General features: G+C 36.0%; 1 protein-coding gene across 1 annotated transcript in view; it reads left to right on the forward strand.

Moving 5' to 3' along the window:
- The first annotated feature begins 401 nt into the window (after window positions 1-401).
- Window positions 402-17,971, forward strand: part of LOC149781008 (insulin-like growth factor 2 mRNA-binding protein 2) — a 78,427-nt gene continuing 60,857 nt past the window's right edge. The window contains exons 1-5 of the mRNA XM_089938121.1: window positions 402-431; window positions 524-706; window positions 7,692-7,746; window positions 14,090-14,193; window positions 17,393-17,447. Coding sequence (XP_089794247.1) covers window positions 535-706; window positions 7,692-7,746; window positions 14,090-14,193; window positions 17,393-17,447 — 386 coding nt within the window. The 5' untranslated portion in view covers window positions 402-431; window positions 524-534. The remainder of the gene's footprint in view (window positions 432-523; window positions 707-7,691; window positions 7,747-14,089; window positions 14,194-17,392; window positions 17,448-17,971) is intronic.

Genomic DNA, 17,971 nt, shown 5'->3' on the forward strand with positions numbered 1-17,971 from the left:
AATAATTTAAACGACTGATCGATCGAAGGGGGGGGGGTCAACGTTGTAACCGTCGCTTACAAATTCATTGATGAAATAGAGATGCTCACTCTAACTACCTAGGACGACAGTTTTGGCGGAATGTTCGTACCACGTGAGTAACTGATTTAGGCAAAGCACGAGCCGGTAGGACCCACAGTGGAGAAGGCTATATAAGCTTTTTGAGTTTTTCTAATTACGAAAAAAAAGAAACAATAAATATGTTCTTGAACGTAATAAAATAATTTAATGCATTAGCAAAATCAATTTAATAATAGGGAAGTGCTGAATTATGTTTCGTACAACATGTGCTTGACTTCACACTCATCACCCCTTTCATCGTTGTAGACTATCCAAGGTCAAATTCATTCGCTACAAATGACTCACGATTGCCGGTCATATTAATCCACCAAGTAAATAGTGCCTTGATATTTTTGGAAGCTGTCGGGTATATTTTTTGTATTTGCATGTCATAACTGAACCGAAACTTAACCTTTATTTGCAGATAACGCAAACATGTTTAAAGTTTACGTCGGCAATCTTGATCCGAAAGTTGACGAAGAGACGCTGCGTGGTGTATTTGAAGAGGAGGGTATTGTGGTAGACAACGTCGTGGTGAAAAGGGGCTTTGCATTTGTAGACTGTCCGGACCAGGCCAACGTTGACAGAGCCATTGACAAACTAAACGGTGAGTGCCTGCATGAAGGAATGAGAAATACATGTGCATATTTATTTATATGATAAAACAATCATTAATATAGATTTTTTACACACGTATTTATGGTCGAAAGCTTCCAAAATGGCCGAAACCCACGTTGTTGAAAGCATGTGAGCCGCACGTGGGTGCAGATTTTCTTGCGAATTTAACAAATAGTAGAGCACATAATGTGTACTTCAGTTGTAAGCTATACTTTAAAAGTCTTTTTCTTTCATATTATATGGATATTAAATTGCCAGAATTTAGCATCTCGTGGCCTGATGCACTTTTCTCTTTGTAGAAAGCAGGTCGGTACAAATCCGCCCCAAGCTGGCCGCACAAAGCTGGGCCGGCTCTCTTTTCATGGAGGAACCATTTTACGAAAAATTCTGCGAGAGTTGTAGTTTAGTCGTCCCGATTTCACTTGTTGAAGTATAGTGTTCAAATTAGTAACATGAGATTGATTAGTATACATAGCGTAACGGGGACAATTCTTTACAAAACCTAATATGGCTTTCTCCGCTTGATGAGAGAAAAATAAGGGGGGGGGGGCTGATGCACACCAGCGAAGTTAGTGGACGAACGGACGGAGTTTAGCTTTCAAAGTCCCCACGTATTTCATTTATTCTAACCCAGGTTCGTTTATAATAAAAGGGTATTCGGTGATATAATCCGTTGTTTTCACGTGACGTCACAAACGTGTGTACTTCCATATCCGCCATTTTGAGCCCCTAGCCCCTCAAACCGGCATCTAATAACATTTTTCTTCCCACACATTTACGAAGGCACGTCTCATTTTGTGCATAAAAATACAATAATACATCACATTATGTTGTGCATGTCATCCGCACAAGACCGAATGCATGACTTTTCTACTTGTTTCTTCAAGTAAAAAGTTTAAATTTCAACAAGCTTTGTTATTCTTTCATAAACAAATAGATCAAACGCATAAACAAATGGATATACAAACAAGTAGAAACATTTAACGATTTTCAATTTTCATGGGCTGAAATCAATCATTTGGTTATTGTTTGAGTTAAATACCTAATTGTTAATATATAATTTCATATTTCTAAAAGCATTTCAGGAATGCTTAGTTTTGACATTCGACACAGTCATGTTCCGTTTTGCAAGTGTTTCGTTTGAATACACTGAAGATGAAACGTCTTTTTGAATGTTTTTCACTTTCATTCAGTATAATCACACGTCCATCATCTCCACATCAAATACATTATTTGACAATACTAATTAAACTGGTTTTGTCAACTGTCTTTGGCACAAACATCATGAAAAGTATTTGTACATAAAAGTTGGCATAAAATACATGCTATGACATTTTAATTCCCAACTGATATTTTATCCCGAAAATCGTCTGGAAATACTCTTTCAAGATATCTTAGGGATATGATACGACACGCTTTGTAAAAATGTCCATGTTGTCTGTAAAAAAACAACAAAAACACATTTCTATTTGATAGCAATATACATGATTACGGTTCAGATTCACTAATCACTATTGGGAACTTCCAGCCTTATTTTTATTTTCGTTCTATAGGGCACTTAATTTGAAGTTTAATCTGTGCATTGCTTCAATGAAGTAAATGTCCTTATCGACAGTTAAATCAGATTATTATCTTGAATATGCATGACTGATGTTGACAAAGGTTTGTTAGGGATTCAAAATGGCGATGCAAGGTGCGCACGCATTTCATTGTGGGTATTTGCATACTAAATCGTGACGTCCATGAAAACAACCCATTTAGTTAATAGAGAGAGAGGGAAAGTTCTAAAAGTAGAACGACAGAAAGAAGAAAGATGTCTCATTTCATGAAAGTGAAATTATTACTTACTCAAATCAAGAAGCAAGGAGGAAATTCCAGTGAAAATAATAAGGTTTATTTGAAGTAAATAATTAGTTAAATAAGCAGTTACAAATGAAGGATATAATTTTATTTGGATGGTGACTAAACATAGGAAGGAAATTAAGGAAGTATAAAATAATCAGATAAATGATGTAATTAATGGGGCCAGATGGAACTTTTTACCATATTGTACGCCAAGACAAACAGGCGATTGTATCGTCTCCACATATTAACTCTGTAACCACACAGGATCACAATAGCATGAACCAATAATTTTGTATTCGAAAGATAACTCTTATCAAAATTTGCACACATGTAATGCTTTTTGAGAGAATTAAACGTTTACTGTATGTAAATGTCAAACTTTTTGTGCCAAAAAGTGGTACCATTACGAGCGCTTTTATATTTGTAGAGATACTGAAATCAAATTTGGTACTTTAATGAAGCTTATTTACTGTTAATAATGCTACTTTTTAAAAAAAATTGGACCACAAATATCAGGGATGGTCCTGGCTTTTAAAAAGCTGTCGCCAAAAAAATCGCCAACCTCAATATTTTGTCGCCAATTTTCAAAAAGTGTCGCCAGAACAAGTAGTGTACATTTTTCCAAGGGTTAATTTAGTCTATTAATGTAACAGGCAATGAAAATTACAAAAGATGGGTTACTTAATTCTTTAATTACAACAAGCATTAACAAAATGTTACAAAGTGTTACATGAAGATCCGTCGCAATTTTAGGGCTGCCCACTTGTTGAATGCAGTTTCAAAGTTTAATTTTTCACATCTGTACGTGCTGATTCTCATGAAATTCTCGAGAGACGAGATGCAGAGTTTATTTCTGATGTCAGTTTTTATGAGGTTCATCTTACTGAATCTACGTTCACAGTCCACAGCACTGACAGGTGACACCAGTAGTCTATCAGCAGCCCCCCCCCCCCCCCCCCCATGGCTAGCTTCACAAAGCTTGTAGTGAATTGCTTCCTAAATCCCAAGAATGATCACTGAATGCTGTATAAATTTTCTCGACAAACAAAATATGATCTCCATTCCCACGAATGAAACTTACACGAGTCAACACCTGGCAATATTGGACCGTATATATAAGCATAAATTCACACCCAATTTAGAGATTCTTTCACTCTTGTATTTTGAGAAATAAATAATTATTATTAATTATGCAAAACTGGTTGTTTTTTTTGTGCTATTTCTTGTTTCGGAGTTTAAGTCTCAGCAGCCGTAACACTGATTGATGGCCAAAGGAAAAGAACAATGAGTAAAATGCTGCACTGGCGACAGACATAATTGTGATTGAGATTTTTCCATTTGCTTTGTATTTATACACAGTAGTCGGTACTTCAAAGGTTGTCGGTTTTCTATGAAGGTTCAGCAAAACTATTGTACTGGTATATGTAAAAAAAAAAAAAAAAAAAAAACAACAGAAGATTTAGCCATTCAATTAATTGTATCTGTTCTATTCACATCTTCAGAAGTCGGTCAGTTGTAGGTATAGTGCGGTAGCATGATTGACTGTATCGCAGCATACAGTACTCAGCCCAGATGTCAGCATAAGCAGATCATGATGTAACAATGCACTGTAAAGATGGGGTTGTCAATACGAACAAAGGATTGTTTGTGTAACAGATTGATTCCAATGCATTGCTTAGTCAAGTTTGTGGCTTCCTTTCGTTCTCCCTTTTAATTTATCCAGTCCAAATCTATGATTGTATGTACAAATTAAATAACCATAAAGTCTGTCGCCAAAAAAATCGCCAGATGGGATATTTTTGTCGCCAATAAGGAAAAAAAATCGCAATTTGCGACATTGGCGAAGCCCAGGACGATCCCTGAATATATTACAGCAATTTTTAACGTCGTGTTTTGATTAGTTTGGGGTCGTACATGTTCATTAGTACTTTCAAGTCTGTACTAATGTAACTCAGTTCTCTCTGGTTCATCTCAATATCTACTCTATAAACTTAAAAAAGTTCAAAACACAGCTGCTCGGATCATCCTTATAGTACCACTATCAGAGCACACCTCCCTGCTGCTCTGTACCCTACACTGGCTATCCGTTCGATCCAGAATCAAACACAAAATTTGTTCTGTGATAAGTTTCACTGATGGACTCCAGTCCAACATACCCATCTGACCTCACCCATGTGTACACACCGGTGAGACACGCTCCTCTCCTGACAATCATGTACTCGTTATTACCACTTTGAACACGAAGTCATTTGGACAACATTCTTTTGCATACCAGGGTCCAGCAACATGGAATGAATTGCCCACTGAACTTAGACACAAAGACACAGTGACCACGTTCAAGAGGGCTCTCAAAACTCATTTATTTCAACTGCAAGAACAAACTTAGACCTAATGTTTCCTACCTTAAATATTATAAGCATGTTTTTTTGTTTTCTAATATCATGGTGGGTTTTTTTTTGTAATCATATCATTGTTTTTTTATATATGATGTTATAGGGGTTTTATAATGTAAAGCGCTTGGAGCTTGATTATGTGCTATACAAAGTCCTCGTTATATTATTATTACGTTCATTATTTATATGTGATACAAGTGTCTAACTTTGCTTGATTATTTAATACCATTTTTGCCTGAACATTGTGTCTGTTTAATTTATATTGAGTTTAAATGGCAATACTTTTTGGTGTGTCTGAAAGAGTTGATTACTTCTGATTGGTGTAGGGCCCTCAACAGCTCTCAGGACAAGTCCTATACTCTTCACTCCTGGATCTCAAGAGTCCCCAGTCTTTGTGTGCGAGTCTCTGGCATAAATGTGGGATCCATCTCATTCAAAATGATAGAAAGGAAAAGCATAGTTATTTTGATAATTCAGGGATTTAATTCTTGGCCATTCATAACATCACACTACAGAGAAAGATATATGCATAAATGTATACAGTTTTATGTCTGCAACAATAAATAATTCCCAGTAAGGTCATTAGCAGACGATATTCTGCCCATTTTACCTGGATGTTTCTCTTATATTTGACTGACAAAATACCATTGTGAACAATGCACACTGAAGCAGAATCAACTTATAAATTACAAATATAGATAGTAACAGAAAACCCGATTTGCACTCTATTTATGTATGTATATTTTGTAACAGTATATGGTCTGTAGGGGACCTTGAAAAGCCTTGAAAAATGAATTAATATTTTTTATTGTGCAGAATTAAATTTAAAAAATGGGGGAAAAAACAAAAAACAAACAATCTTGCGCAAAGTTTGTGCCAGAACGGAAATATTGACAGTAAGAACTGTATATTGAAATCCTTTTGGAACAGTGACATTCATTTCTATGACGTTCATTTAAATTCTCATTATTAGTAGATGGAACAAATTGCTATTTACTTGTGTCATTTAATTTCATTCTTAACAATGCATGGCACAGTTATTAGTTGTAAATGTATCTGTATACTTGTAGGTATGATATATATGTTCTTTTATGTTTACAATGTTTTAATTTATATCTATATTTTATTTTAGAGGTATGGACTTTGTAGTCTGAAATAAAGGATTCTTATCTTATCTTATATTTCCACAACTGGCCACAGTACAATCGTTTTTTTTTTTAAGTTCGAATTGTACGAAGCCCGGATGTAGCAGTACAGTAAAAACTGATATGAGCGAACACTTGTCATTTCCTACCACAAACGTAATGCACGGATCGATTTTATTACATGAACGCTCTGTTATAAGCGACCAGCGGCCATGATATCTTGGGAAAATATGCATTTTGACACTGCTATGAATGACTGCATCACAAAAAATGATTAACTCCATCAACCATTATTTAATTCCTGTAAAAACGATAGCTCATACCAATCTAAATTTAAATTTAAAAAACAATAGGCTGGCTACCAGTGTCTGAATTTTTTAGCTATGTCTATTGCATTTTTTTATAGGCTCTGTCATAAACCAGACTAATGTATATGTAGATTATTTCTTTGTCTGGTTCCCCATTTCTTATGCTTCCTGCGTGGTTCTCCGCTGTTAATTATAGGGGTGAGCAAAGCAGGGAGCATAGGAAGCAGGTAACCAATCTAATTATTCCCACACTGCTTCTCTGCCTTATCGTAGGACCACTCCTCTCTATCAACAACCATATTGCGGGAACAGACACCACTGACCTATATTTAATCAGTTGTTACAACAGCTTGATTAATGATTCTGATGATAAAAAAAAAACGTTAAAGGAATATTTTACAAATAGGATTGTTGCTACCGGTGATATATGCTACAGTCCGTAAACCAGGCTAATGTACATGTCACGAATTGCCATTGTAGTGCCAGTGTTGACATAGTGGCCGTGTATATTATTTGTCATTAGAGTTGATATCTATTGTGGGGGTGAATAAAGTCATTGTCTATTAAACCGGCAAGAGAGAATCATTTGCGGGATTCACTTGATAGGATTCAAGACGAGGTTACACACTTTGCATAGAGTTAATTCCAGTTTGTCATCTTTGAATGAAGCCATAGACATTTGTCTCTTGAGTAAATGATTGTTTCTGGATGAGATACTTGTTTCTTTTTATTTCAGTAATTGTTAGACATGCATTGCACATGTATAGATTTTCACACAGGCCAGTCAAAACCGTATTTACCTTCGATATTACAATTGAGCACTGATGATTTTAACAACTAGAACCTTAATAGCAATTGACAAACCTCCAACTAAAAAGACAAATTTTAAGGCTGGAGAAAATAACTGTAGCGGAAAGATCATACTACTCATAATTTAAGCATCGGTAAAACAAATTTAAATTGTTATAAAGGAAAATGAGTAATTCAGAAACTTTCATGTGCTAAAATATGTTCAAATGTAAATTCGATTTCATGTTTAATGATAGAAGTATATTTATATTGCTATATAATTTTGTTTTTAGATGCATGCATAAAATATATTTCGCAAGAACTATATATGACTTGAGGGCAAATGAATAATAATTATTCATGACTGGTATAGATTAAAGTAACTTGTGTAGGGTAAGTATTGTTTTGTAGTGATTCACTGGCAGTATTAAAAGATGGTCATGGTGCTTGTTTGTGTGCGAAGAAATGATGGTGAATTTTATTCTTAATTTTAGGGTACCAGATTGAAGACTCTGTCATGCAGGTTGAACCAGCGATGTCCAGGCGGAGGTAAGAGACTGTTTTTATGCCATCATGGTCATAATTTTTCAAGTTCTTGGGAATGGCTGCCAGGGTGCACCAGTGCATGGATTAAGGTTGATTTACGAATTTAAACGTTTGGAAAGCAAGTTTATGGGAGAATTCCAGAAAATAAAATTTCAACAATATACATGTAAACAACAATGGTTGTAGTGTGTATTACAGAACAAAATATATCCAGTTAGATTCTTGGCAGCACCAGTTTACATGGGGAATAATTAAAAGATCCACAGCGAATAGTAAATTGTCATATTTGCTGAAATGTGAACTTCCACATGTACAAGTATTTGTTGCTTTGGAAAACATTGCAGTATTTAACTTTGTTTTCTTCTCTCGTACTTGAATGATTTATTTATCATTAAAATATTCTTATGAAATAAGTGTTCTTTTAGTATGTTTTTTCTAATTCTGTGGTGTAGATTTTTAGCTCTCTGGTCATAGAACAGAAGACTGCTCCAGTGGCCTATGGGCTGGAGTATCCGCCTTGGGTGCAGGAGGTCACAGGTTCAAGTCCATTTCCCAAGTCATACCAAAGACTTGCAAAATGCTGCTAATAGCTGCCTCACTTGGTGCTCAGCATTAAGAGGCTGGCGTTAGGACTGGTTTGCCTTGTGTTAGAATAATGTGACTGGGTGGTGCATGATGCCCCAGTGCTGGACATCACTATAAACATCCACACTGTGGACATCGAAGCAAAATGACAAAAAAAAATTAAGTTTCATTAAAATTAAAATCAAACACATTTACTAGAAGAGCCTGCGGTATGTTTTGGAAATGAGGCATCAGTAACCTAATTGTAATATAGGCGTAAGACACTTAAGACAATTATTTCAGTAGAGTTTGTGACTATTGGCTGGTATGGCTATTGAGAAAAAGAAAACAAGCAGATCAATTTTTTTCTATAATATTTAGTTGATTTCTGTTTTGGTATTTTGCTTTGCAGCTAAAACGAAGAGTTGGGATTGAATCTTCGTCCTGTCAATCACTAAAATGATAACTGTTAAATTAAAATTTCTTTAACAAGATGTTATGACTGTATGCAAATATAAGACTTGACAGTAGCAGTAATACCAAGTTGGGACTCCGTTCTTATCTTGGATTAGTGTTGTGCTTTCTGATGCATATTATGGAATCCACTACTTACATGAAATAAAAAGTACACAAGTGCTAATGGATCTATTTTGAGTACATTTAGCACAGTGAATCTTGTTTTAAAATATTCTCAATATGTTATCAGAATGTACAGACTCGTTCATTTTTGTTGCAGTTGGCACAATATATTTTGTTAAGTATTGTATGAAATTAATTAATATTGCACTCCATGCAGTGAAAAAGAATGATAAAGGTATCCATCAAACATTTTACTACAAAACTGCATGCATACTTGACTGATGTGAAACATTAATGCATAATTTCTGATACTTCCCATGCACAAGCAATACTTCCCACCAAAGGGCAACACAGCAAAAGTCTTTTTACTCTAAGTGTGCACAGCACCCAATAAATCTGTGCAATAAATAAAACAAGGATCAAATTTTAAGTGACTGCCTTTGTGGGTGGGGTGATCCGGCCCTGACAAGTTCTCTGCAGTATATTGTACTATTTCTTCCGACATCCAATCACATGGTTTTGAGGGGTGATTTAAACTTTATTGTATTCTAAAAGGACATCAGGCCATTCCTTTCCTTACTTAAAAATTATCTTTTATGGAATGGAAGAGAAATATATTGTTTGGAAAGAACAGCCTAGTCCATAAATTAAATGGCTGGTCAAGTGCCTTACACACGTAGTTAAAACAAGTATGTATATTCAGTCTCATGACCGGATCGTTATGCAATTTGTAAATTCAGAGTTTGCTCCTGGTTTTGTTGGGAATTTTTTAGAACAAAAGTAGCTGTCATTGGGAATTTGGTTGTCTAAACCACGATTAATTTTCATGTTCAAGAGCAAGATAAATTTACACTGTTTAAATTAGAAGTAGACATTGGTCATTTACTAATTGACATCTACTGTTATTTGGAGAAAAACAGTAAAAGGAAACAAGTTCTAAAGTTGTTTCAAGATGAGTTTGACCTTGACATTAAAGACTATAAAGATATAAAGCATGTTTATGTTCAAGATTGTTACCCCTTGACCAATGTATTGGCCATTTACTTGAGCTTTGGACAGCAGTACGAGCTTTCTTTCAACCTGAAAATGAGTAAAAGTGAAGAATTGCACTAAAGTAAAAAGTGAGTCTGCAGAAAGAAACGGCAGGGAGGGGCGAGCAAGTGAAGTATTGCACTAAAGTAAAAAATGAGTCTGCTCTGAGAAATGGGGGCAAAGTGAAGAAGACTAGCATTAAAGTAGAGTATGTTATTAGAAGTCAAAAGAAAAAAAGAGATGAAAGTATTAAGCAGCAATCATTACATCAGCCAAGCTTTTAACTGATCTAGACTTTCCTGGTAAAGCAAACCAGAAAGATAGTAGAGATCGTTCTATTGGTGCAGAAGCAAGACAATCTATAGAACATAATTCTAGATTTTTTTACACATGTTCATTGAATTTTTAGCATGTTATATGTGGATTATTCTTTTTCTCTTCGGATTACTCTTTTCATCCAGTTGGATTTCACTTTTTCCTTGCCAGGGGTTGGCATGTAAGGTAAGGTAATCAGATTAGTCACCTGAATAAAATAATGGTTCTGGACACAAAATGTATCTGCTTGTAAGGGTAAATTTTACAGGTTTGTGCTATATGCTGCTTCAGTTGTGTTAAAGGGGTACTTTTGAACACAACTGTTCTGTGCCAAGGGATTCTTGCTATAAAATGTGGATGGCTGATGGTGGTGGCATTCATGATTGGGACCACGATGTCTGGGTGTTTGTGTATATGTATATACATGTGTGGGTGTGCATGCATCACATGCACACATGTGTATGCTCTTGTTCTTTTGTCTTGCTTTTATTTTTCTCAATATGCAATTTGTATTTCACATTGGTTGTATGCAGTACTTTACAAGTAGAAAATTATGTGATGAATGCTTTTATAAATACATTTTAATTGAGTGTATAATAATATAACGCTCATGCATTGTATTAATGCTTGTAAATGTATGTTGGATGTAGAAATCAGTCTATTTTGGCCATATGATCTTAGAAGAGCACATCAGAAACTCTACATTGTAATTTTAACTGATGAAACTACCTTGAAAGTAATGTTGTAATTGCAAGTTTGTAGAAATGCTTAATCAGTTACCACTTTATTATGAAGGGATTTGACTTTCTAAAACTTTACAATGTGGCAGTCAGCAACGTTTCAAAACTAGTTTGGAACAACCCCATCAACATGCTCTCAGCAGAACAACCCCATTAACAGGTTCTCGGCAGAACAATCCCATTAACAGGTTCTCGACAGCAGATGTTTTGCATCATCGTGATCATTCCTTTATGTGATTTCAATGATGTAATATTATACTTGTAATTTACCTTTATTTTGTTGTTTACAGTTGCATTCAAGCTAATCATATATTTTAGAAGAATTTTTTTGATATTTTCTTTTCACTTTCTAACTTCATAATGAAGTTCATTACAACAATTCATATGCAAGATTGCGAATTTGTGGTTTTAATATTTCTTTCACTGCAGTAATTTCTCAAAAGTGGGTGGTGGAAGAAAACATCAATTTTTTTGTAGCACATCTTGAATTCCTGCATAGCATTTTCCAACACATTTTTGCGGTTCTTTTTTTAAAGCCATTTTCTATCCCCTTATATTTAGACTTTGCTTTCTATGAATTATATATTTTCCTTAATATAAACAAACATGTAATGAAAAGAAATCGAAGACACTGTTTGCCATTATTACACATTGATAGTTTCACTTAGCTTCGTGCTCATTTTTTGAAGAAAATAATGCAAACGTGGCAATTTAAATCATTAAAAAATATTTACAAAGTACATTTTATGGATTCTGCTATAAAACATTTCATAGTGTTATTTAACTTTAGAAACTAATGTAGTTTGTATGTTTTCATCATCAGATGGCTTGCAGAAGTCTGCAAAGATAACTTGCTACTGAAAGGGTTAATTGGCTATTAGAACACGTGCCTGTGAATGTGCAAGAGTTTTTTTTAATGCTACCAGTACATTTTGCATTGGGGTTCAATATGACACTTTCAGGCAACTTAGTCTCTTGCTTTGACTCGTATGAACTGTGGTGTTCTATTTATAGGTCAGTATACTTGGCACGTGTATATTCATTAACGCCAACCGTTACGCTTTTGGTGTAATCATTGCTCTTTTTACCCCACTAAATTACACTTTATGCGTAGATGTATTCGGATTATGCATTTTTGGTATATCCCCCTCCAAATAAGATGTTTTTTTTATATTAACATCCCATTAATCCCACAGACCGTATTCATGACGAGACGGCTTCTGCGTAACACGACATACTAGTACACTTGTCCATAGACTTGCATGCACTTTCCTAACAGTATTATGTTCTATTTATTGCATCTGCCCAATTTCCAAGAAACTGGTTTCTACTTTCATACTTTTGACTTCTGTTTATATTTATATCAGCTATATATCATGGTTACTAGAGAACAGACTGGTTTTCTAATTTTTAATCTTTTGCTCGCAGATTCTTTGTAATTAATAGCTGGTACAGAACCAGTCTGTAGGTATTTGGCACTAAAAGTCGTCAGATTTATTCTAGTTGATGCATGTAATAGAGCAAAATTGTTTTCCACATAATTTCACAGATGGATTACAAAATGATGAAAAACCGATTCATAGATGAATACATAATAGAGCGTTCCATTCTTGAACAGAAGGCGATATTGGTCCTTCAAAATACTGTTTCCTGATTCCAAAATTGGAGAAAATATGCATGTGCAAGAACAAAATCATATAATTTTGTTTGGTGTCTAGCAGAATATACTTCACTTAACCCTTTACCTCATGCAAGCGTCTTTGGATGCCTCTACTCCATTTGCATGGAAGCGCCTTTTGACACCTTTACTCCATTTGCATGGAATTGCCTTTTGACGCCTGCTGTAAACATTAGCCATTTTAAGCCGGTTTTCGTAGCGCCACATTCGGGTGGGAAACCCCCTATTAGATGCTACATTCATTTCTGCGAATGACAATTACGTCACATGATCACTGTTTATGCACTGATTGATATCTGCTATTTAAAGTAACTGGGTCATAATCTCCTCTCCAAAATGGCAGTCGCGGATTTCATTCAGTACTTAACGAAGTTTTCACGATTAGAAACACAACTACGAAAGATTCAATAACTTGGGTAAAGGCTCTGATATTGATGTAGGCAGCAATTAGTTTTTATAGATTATCAAATTTAGATGACTTAGTGATGTAGACACAGATGAAAAACTTCTAAATTTCGAGTATGAGAAATGACAGCTACAGTTGGTCACGCAGCCTCACTGACATGACGGTGAACGAGTTCTCTCAAGACTTAAAAGCAGATAAAAAAGTTTTCCGTGAAAAACAATTACACAGCTATAACAGTCGGACTTTACTCTTAAATTTTTCCACATATAATAGATGTGTACCAAAAATGTAAAATGGTTACAGTTGCTGTTAAACGTAACGTACACTAATTTGCTTAACAGTTCACAGGCAGGCCTATGCGTATGGGGTCAAATAGGTAACAGGTGTTCTATTTATAGCGCGCTGCGCTTTTGTAACTATGCTCTATGAGGTAACGGGTTAAGTCACCCATTTTGCCAGATAGCTCGACCACTGAAGATGCACTGATCCACTGTGCAGTTGAACCGTATGTTCCAATGAGGTGTACCTAAATTCACAAAAATAATTAACAGAACCTTGCTAGAGATCTGGTCAAAACAATTCAGAAGGGAACATAAGCAGTAACTGCATGGAAAGACATAGTTTGTCCATTTTCTTCATAATAGCATCTGACCAGGAGAATATGTAGTTCACATACAGATACCTGGTGTTTCCAGAAAGAAAATAGATTACGTGTCTTTGGAAATAAGTGGCTCAGAACTTTGAGTCTTCTAAATTTTATTTCTCATTAAACTACATGTACCTGGTTTGCATGTAACAACATTCTAGGTAGCATGTGTACTAACTCTTACTATCATTAATCTGTGCAGTCATTTTGCACTGCGGTTCAGGCAAGCAACAGCTGCTATGAGGCAGGTGTAGTAACCAGGGCATTTGGTACTGGAATAGGTAAAGAGTCTTAGTCATGAAGGAACTTGTATCTGTATACCACAATGTTTAATATTATTGTGATGAAAAATAGCCGTCACACATTTGTATTTTCTGTTTAAACAGGAGGGTGAACAAAATCCAGATTCGCAATTTGTCGCCTCATATTAGCAGTGAAGAAATTCAGCAGCTTGTTTCCACGCTGGGACCAGTACAGAAGTGTGAACTAGGTAGGTGAACTTCCATCTAATTTATTTAAGGACTGCAGTATCATGTTATATTTATATATTGAAATATTTATGCAATTCCAGCCTATTATTGTCTTCTGGTGACTCTTGCAAATATTCTTTGAATATTACAGTATTGCTCACTTTCCCCCCTGGACATTCACAACTACTCCATGGAGTTGCACAACTTGCATTATTACATACTGTCCAGCTTGCTTTGGACAATGCTTGACACCACAATCAGATGGACATAAAGAATAAATGGCTCCAAACTGTACTACTTTGGCTATCATATGGACCATCTTGTCCAGAATATGAAGTCCTCAAAATACTGAGACCTAGTTGGTTCTAAATAATAGGTGCTAGTCAGATGTCCAATATATGCCCATCACATAGGTCTTAAAATCTTATTGCTACTCCTCCTGAATTGATGGTTAGTTTTTCTGTGCTAAAACAGTTATGTGATGTTAGGTTGGTGCCAATTTAAAAAATGGTGGTGATCTGACGACCAGTATGGCCTTCACAGTGGCTGTGTTATTGCTACTTCTAAATGAATGTCTAATGAGTGGGGGTATGTGGGGCAGACGACTTGTGATCTCTTGTTGGTCTTTAATCAAAACGTTGTTGATCATATGTTATATCATCTTGAAAATCTTGCTGTTCCTCCTGAATAGGAGCTGCCATGGTGGTTAGGTGGTGGACTCGTGAAATAAAAGGTGAAGGTTTGAATCCTATCATCGGACCATTCTGGGTTGCCTAATCTGGTGTCTTAAACCAAAAGGTATGCCAACAATTCCCTGAGCACTAGATAAGTTGAGCATGTTGCTGTGTCATAAACCACCAAACCAAGTCTCTGAATTGACTGATACGTCAGCATTGTTTTGCACTAGAAAGCTTCATTTTAGTGTCCAGCTGGTCATAAATAAAAAGGTACAACTTTGATGTCAATTATAGCCATTTTTAAAACACTACTACTCCTCCTGAATGGATGGTAATATCAACATGGGTTTTCACTACAAGACTTTTATTGTCTGTTTGGTCCTAAATTAAGATGGTGCCACTGAGACACTTCAGTGTGAATGCCAATGGTCATGTCATCATTTTACCTGTATGAATGGTTATATCTGCATGTTTTTTGTTTTTTGCTGAAATACTTTTTATGAAAATGGTGCCAATCAGACTTATAATATGGCTGCCACACTGGCAATCTGGAGAACATCAGAAACGGCTCCTACACTTGGCAGCTAAAGGGAAGAAATGACCTTGTCTTCACTTCGTCAAAATCCCTTTTAGCCAGTTAAACAAGTTCCATGGAGGGAAACTGCCCAGATTTACTAAATCCTAAATGTAGCTCTGATAATGGGCTTTTGCAGTATTAAACTGCTGACCAGAAATTGACTGAAGGATGTAGACTTGAAGGAATTAAACTGTACAAATAATATGAATTCATCGGATATGCAGACCTGCCAGCCCTACTGAAAAAATTGAGAGATTATCGATTTTCAGACGAATCTCCCGATTCTGATTTTTAAGAAAAATGATTTTTCAACAACGAGAAGGAAACAAAATACACTTTTCTGTGTCTGGTATGTTTCTTAGTACTTTACTATATCTAGCTTGATTTCCGGTTTTCATCCACCAATACAAAGAGATTGGACCGATCCGGTGGCCTCGTGGTTAGAGCGTCCACCTCGGATGCAGTAGATCATGGGTTTGATCCCGTGTCAAGTCACACCAAAGACTTAGAAAAATGGTACTATCAGCTACTTTGCTTGGCGCTCAGCATTATGAGGTTAGTGCTAGGACTAGTCGGTCTGGTATCGGGATAATGTGACTGGGTGGGACATCATGCTACATGTCTGCGGCATGATGCCTCAGCGCTCGATATCACTATAAACTGTCACACTGCAGACATCGTAGCGATATGACTGAAAAATTGTTAAAGCTACGTTAAAAATCCAAATTGCGCACACAAAGCGATTGTCCCAGGGTAGGTTCTCTTTATCCGACCCCATCAGCAAATCACAGCAACATAATAGGTAAGTTTCGTAGCAAGGCTGGAAAAGAAAAAAAAAGAAATGGATCAAAATACAGGAGTGATTTGGAGAAGCAGTTTGCTTTCATTCGTCCATCCACTTGCGGGTCTATCATGCATTCTGCCAGTGTTGCTCACAGCATCTCTCAATACCATGTGATGGTATAGATGACATTAATAAACAGAGTGAAAGTGTTGCAGATGTGTCTAAACAATCTGTAGTATTGTTTAAGGACCTGGCCTTTTTCTTCCAGCCGAATGGAAGGAATTGACTTGTGATCTGCATTGAGTTTCAACTTTACCAAATATACAATTTAGACACAGAATTGAATGTAGAAAGGGCAGATCATCATTGGGTTGCTCTCAGGAAAAGAAAAGGGATGGATCTGGCCAACTGTTGTTTCCAACCCTTGGGAAAGAATGCTGTCAATACCTTTCAATACCGCACAGCAACAGCAGTGCTGAGAGCATTCTCAGTGGTCAGAAAAAGAATGATAAAAACTAGCCAAAAAGCCAGAATGTCACCATCAACCCTAGAAGCTATTCTTCTTAGCAAATTTGGCACCCAGGGACAAATATATGAAATTTTGCAGAAATGAAAATCGACAGCATACAGTGGACTGAAATAGCAAAAGTAAACATCTTTATCCTTTATCTTGATATATACACCTTCCTATGTACCTTCTGATTTTTTACCCTGCCTCCTGATTTTTAGTGGTGATTTTCCTGATTTTGGTTGTTTTTTTGGTTTTTTGGGGGTTTTTTTTCAGTGTATGCCGGTCTTGATATGGCCACTGTTACTGAATATAGAGCTTTAAATTAAATTCATCTGTAATAAAAGCACTGAATAGATTTGGACCAAATTTGATGAATGATAATTATGTGCTATCAGCTGTTGAAGTTACAAAACAAAGACATTATGAAACAAATGAAATTAACAGCAGGTTATAGTAAATTTCTACAGTGATTGCCCTACTAAAATATTTCTTGGTCATATGCTGATGCTTATGGGACTAGGCAAAGCAATCTCTTTTGGGCCCTTTTTTCTGTTTTAAAATAAAGGCATTAATTAGGACAGTGTATTCAAGTGTTAATGAAAACAATCTCAGATTCCACTTAGACATAGCAAAAGCATTGACTGATACTTATTTTACTTCTTTATTTCAGCAGGTGCTGAGGGTGTTGTTTATGCGACCTTTGAGAATCCAGACCATGCTCAGGAGTAAGTATGAATGCGCACCAACAAGATATCCAGATACGGTATTGAAAACTCAAATTGCCATGTTAATGAATCGCACAGATTTTCCTATGAAGCAACCGATAGGATGAGTGCAGATTCAGGGCTGACCTGTGTCATCAGTGAAAGAAGTCTTTTGAGAATATTGCCAATTTTGTTCTTTCAAAATCTATACTTTCAATTTGTTTAAGTCAAGCTTGTACAAGTGCTTCACTCACCTTATTCAACACAAGTGAACACATAGCTGCCAACCCTCATGAATTTAGAGTGAATTTCATGCCTTTTCAGCGATTCACGTCGCAAGCCAAAAATTCGCGAATTCTCCAATTCTCAATTATTTTAAATCTTTAATAAAATAACCGATTTCCCTTTAAGCGCTAGTCGTGATATTGGCAGTTGCCAAAATGGTCCGGTACTGCTGATCGCGATATTAGAACTACAGCCAATTAGTACAGTTGGCCCGGTAGCAAGCATTTTAACCGATTTTAATTTATATGTATAAGAGTAGT

Source organism: Sinohyriopsis cumingii, chromosome 16, assembly GCF_028554795.1.
Source record: "Sinohyriopsis cumingii isolate HCF-2022 chromosome 16, ASM2855479v2, whole genome shotgun sequence".
In the NCBI taxonomy this organism is placed as follows: Eukaryota; Metazoa; Mollusca; class Bivalvia; order Unionida; family Unionidae; genus Sinohyriopsis; species Sinohyriopsis cumingii.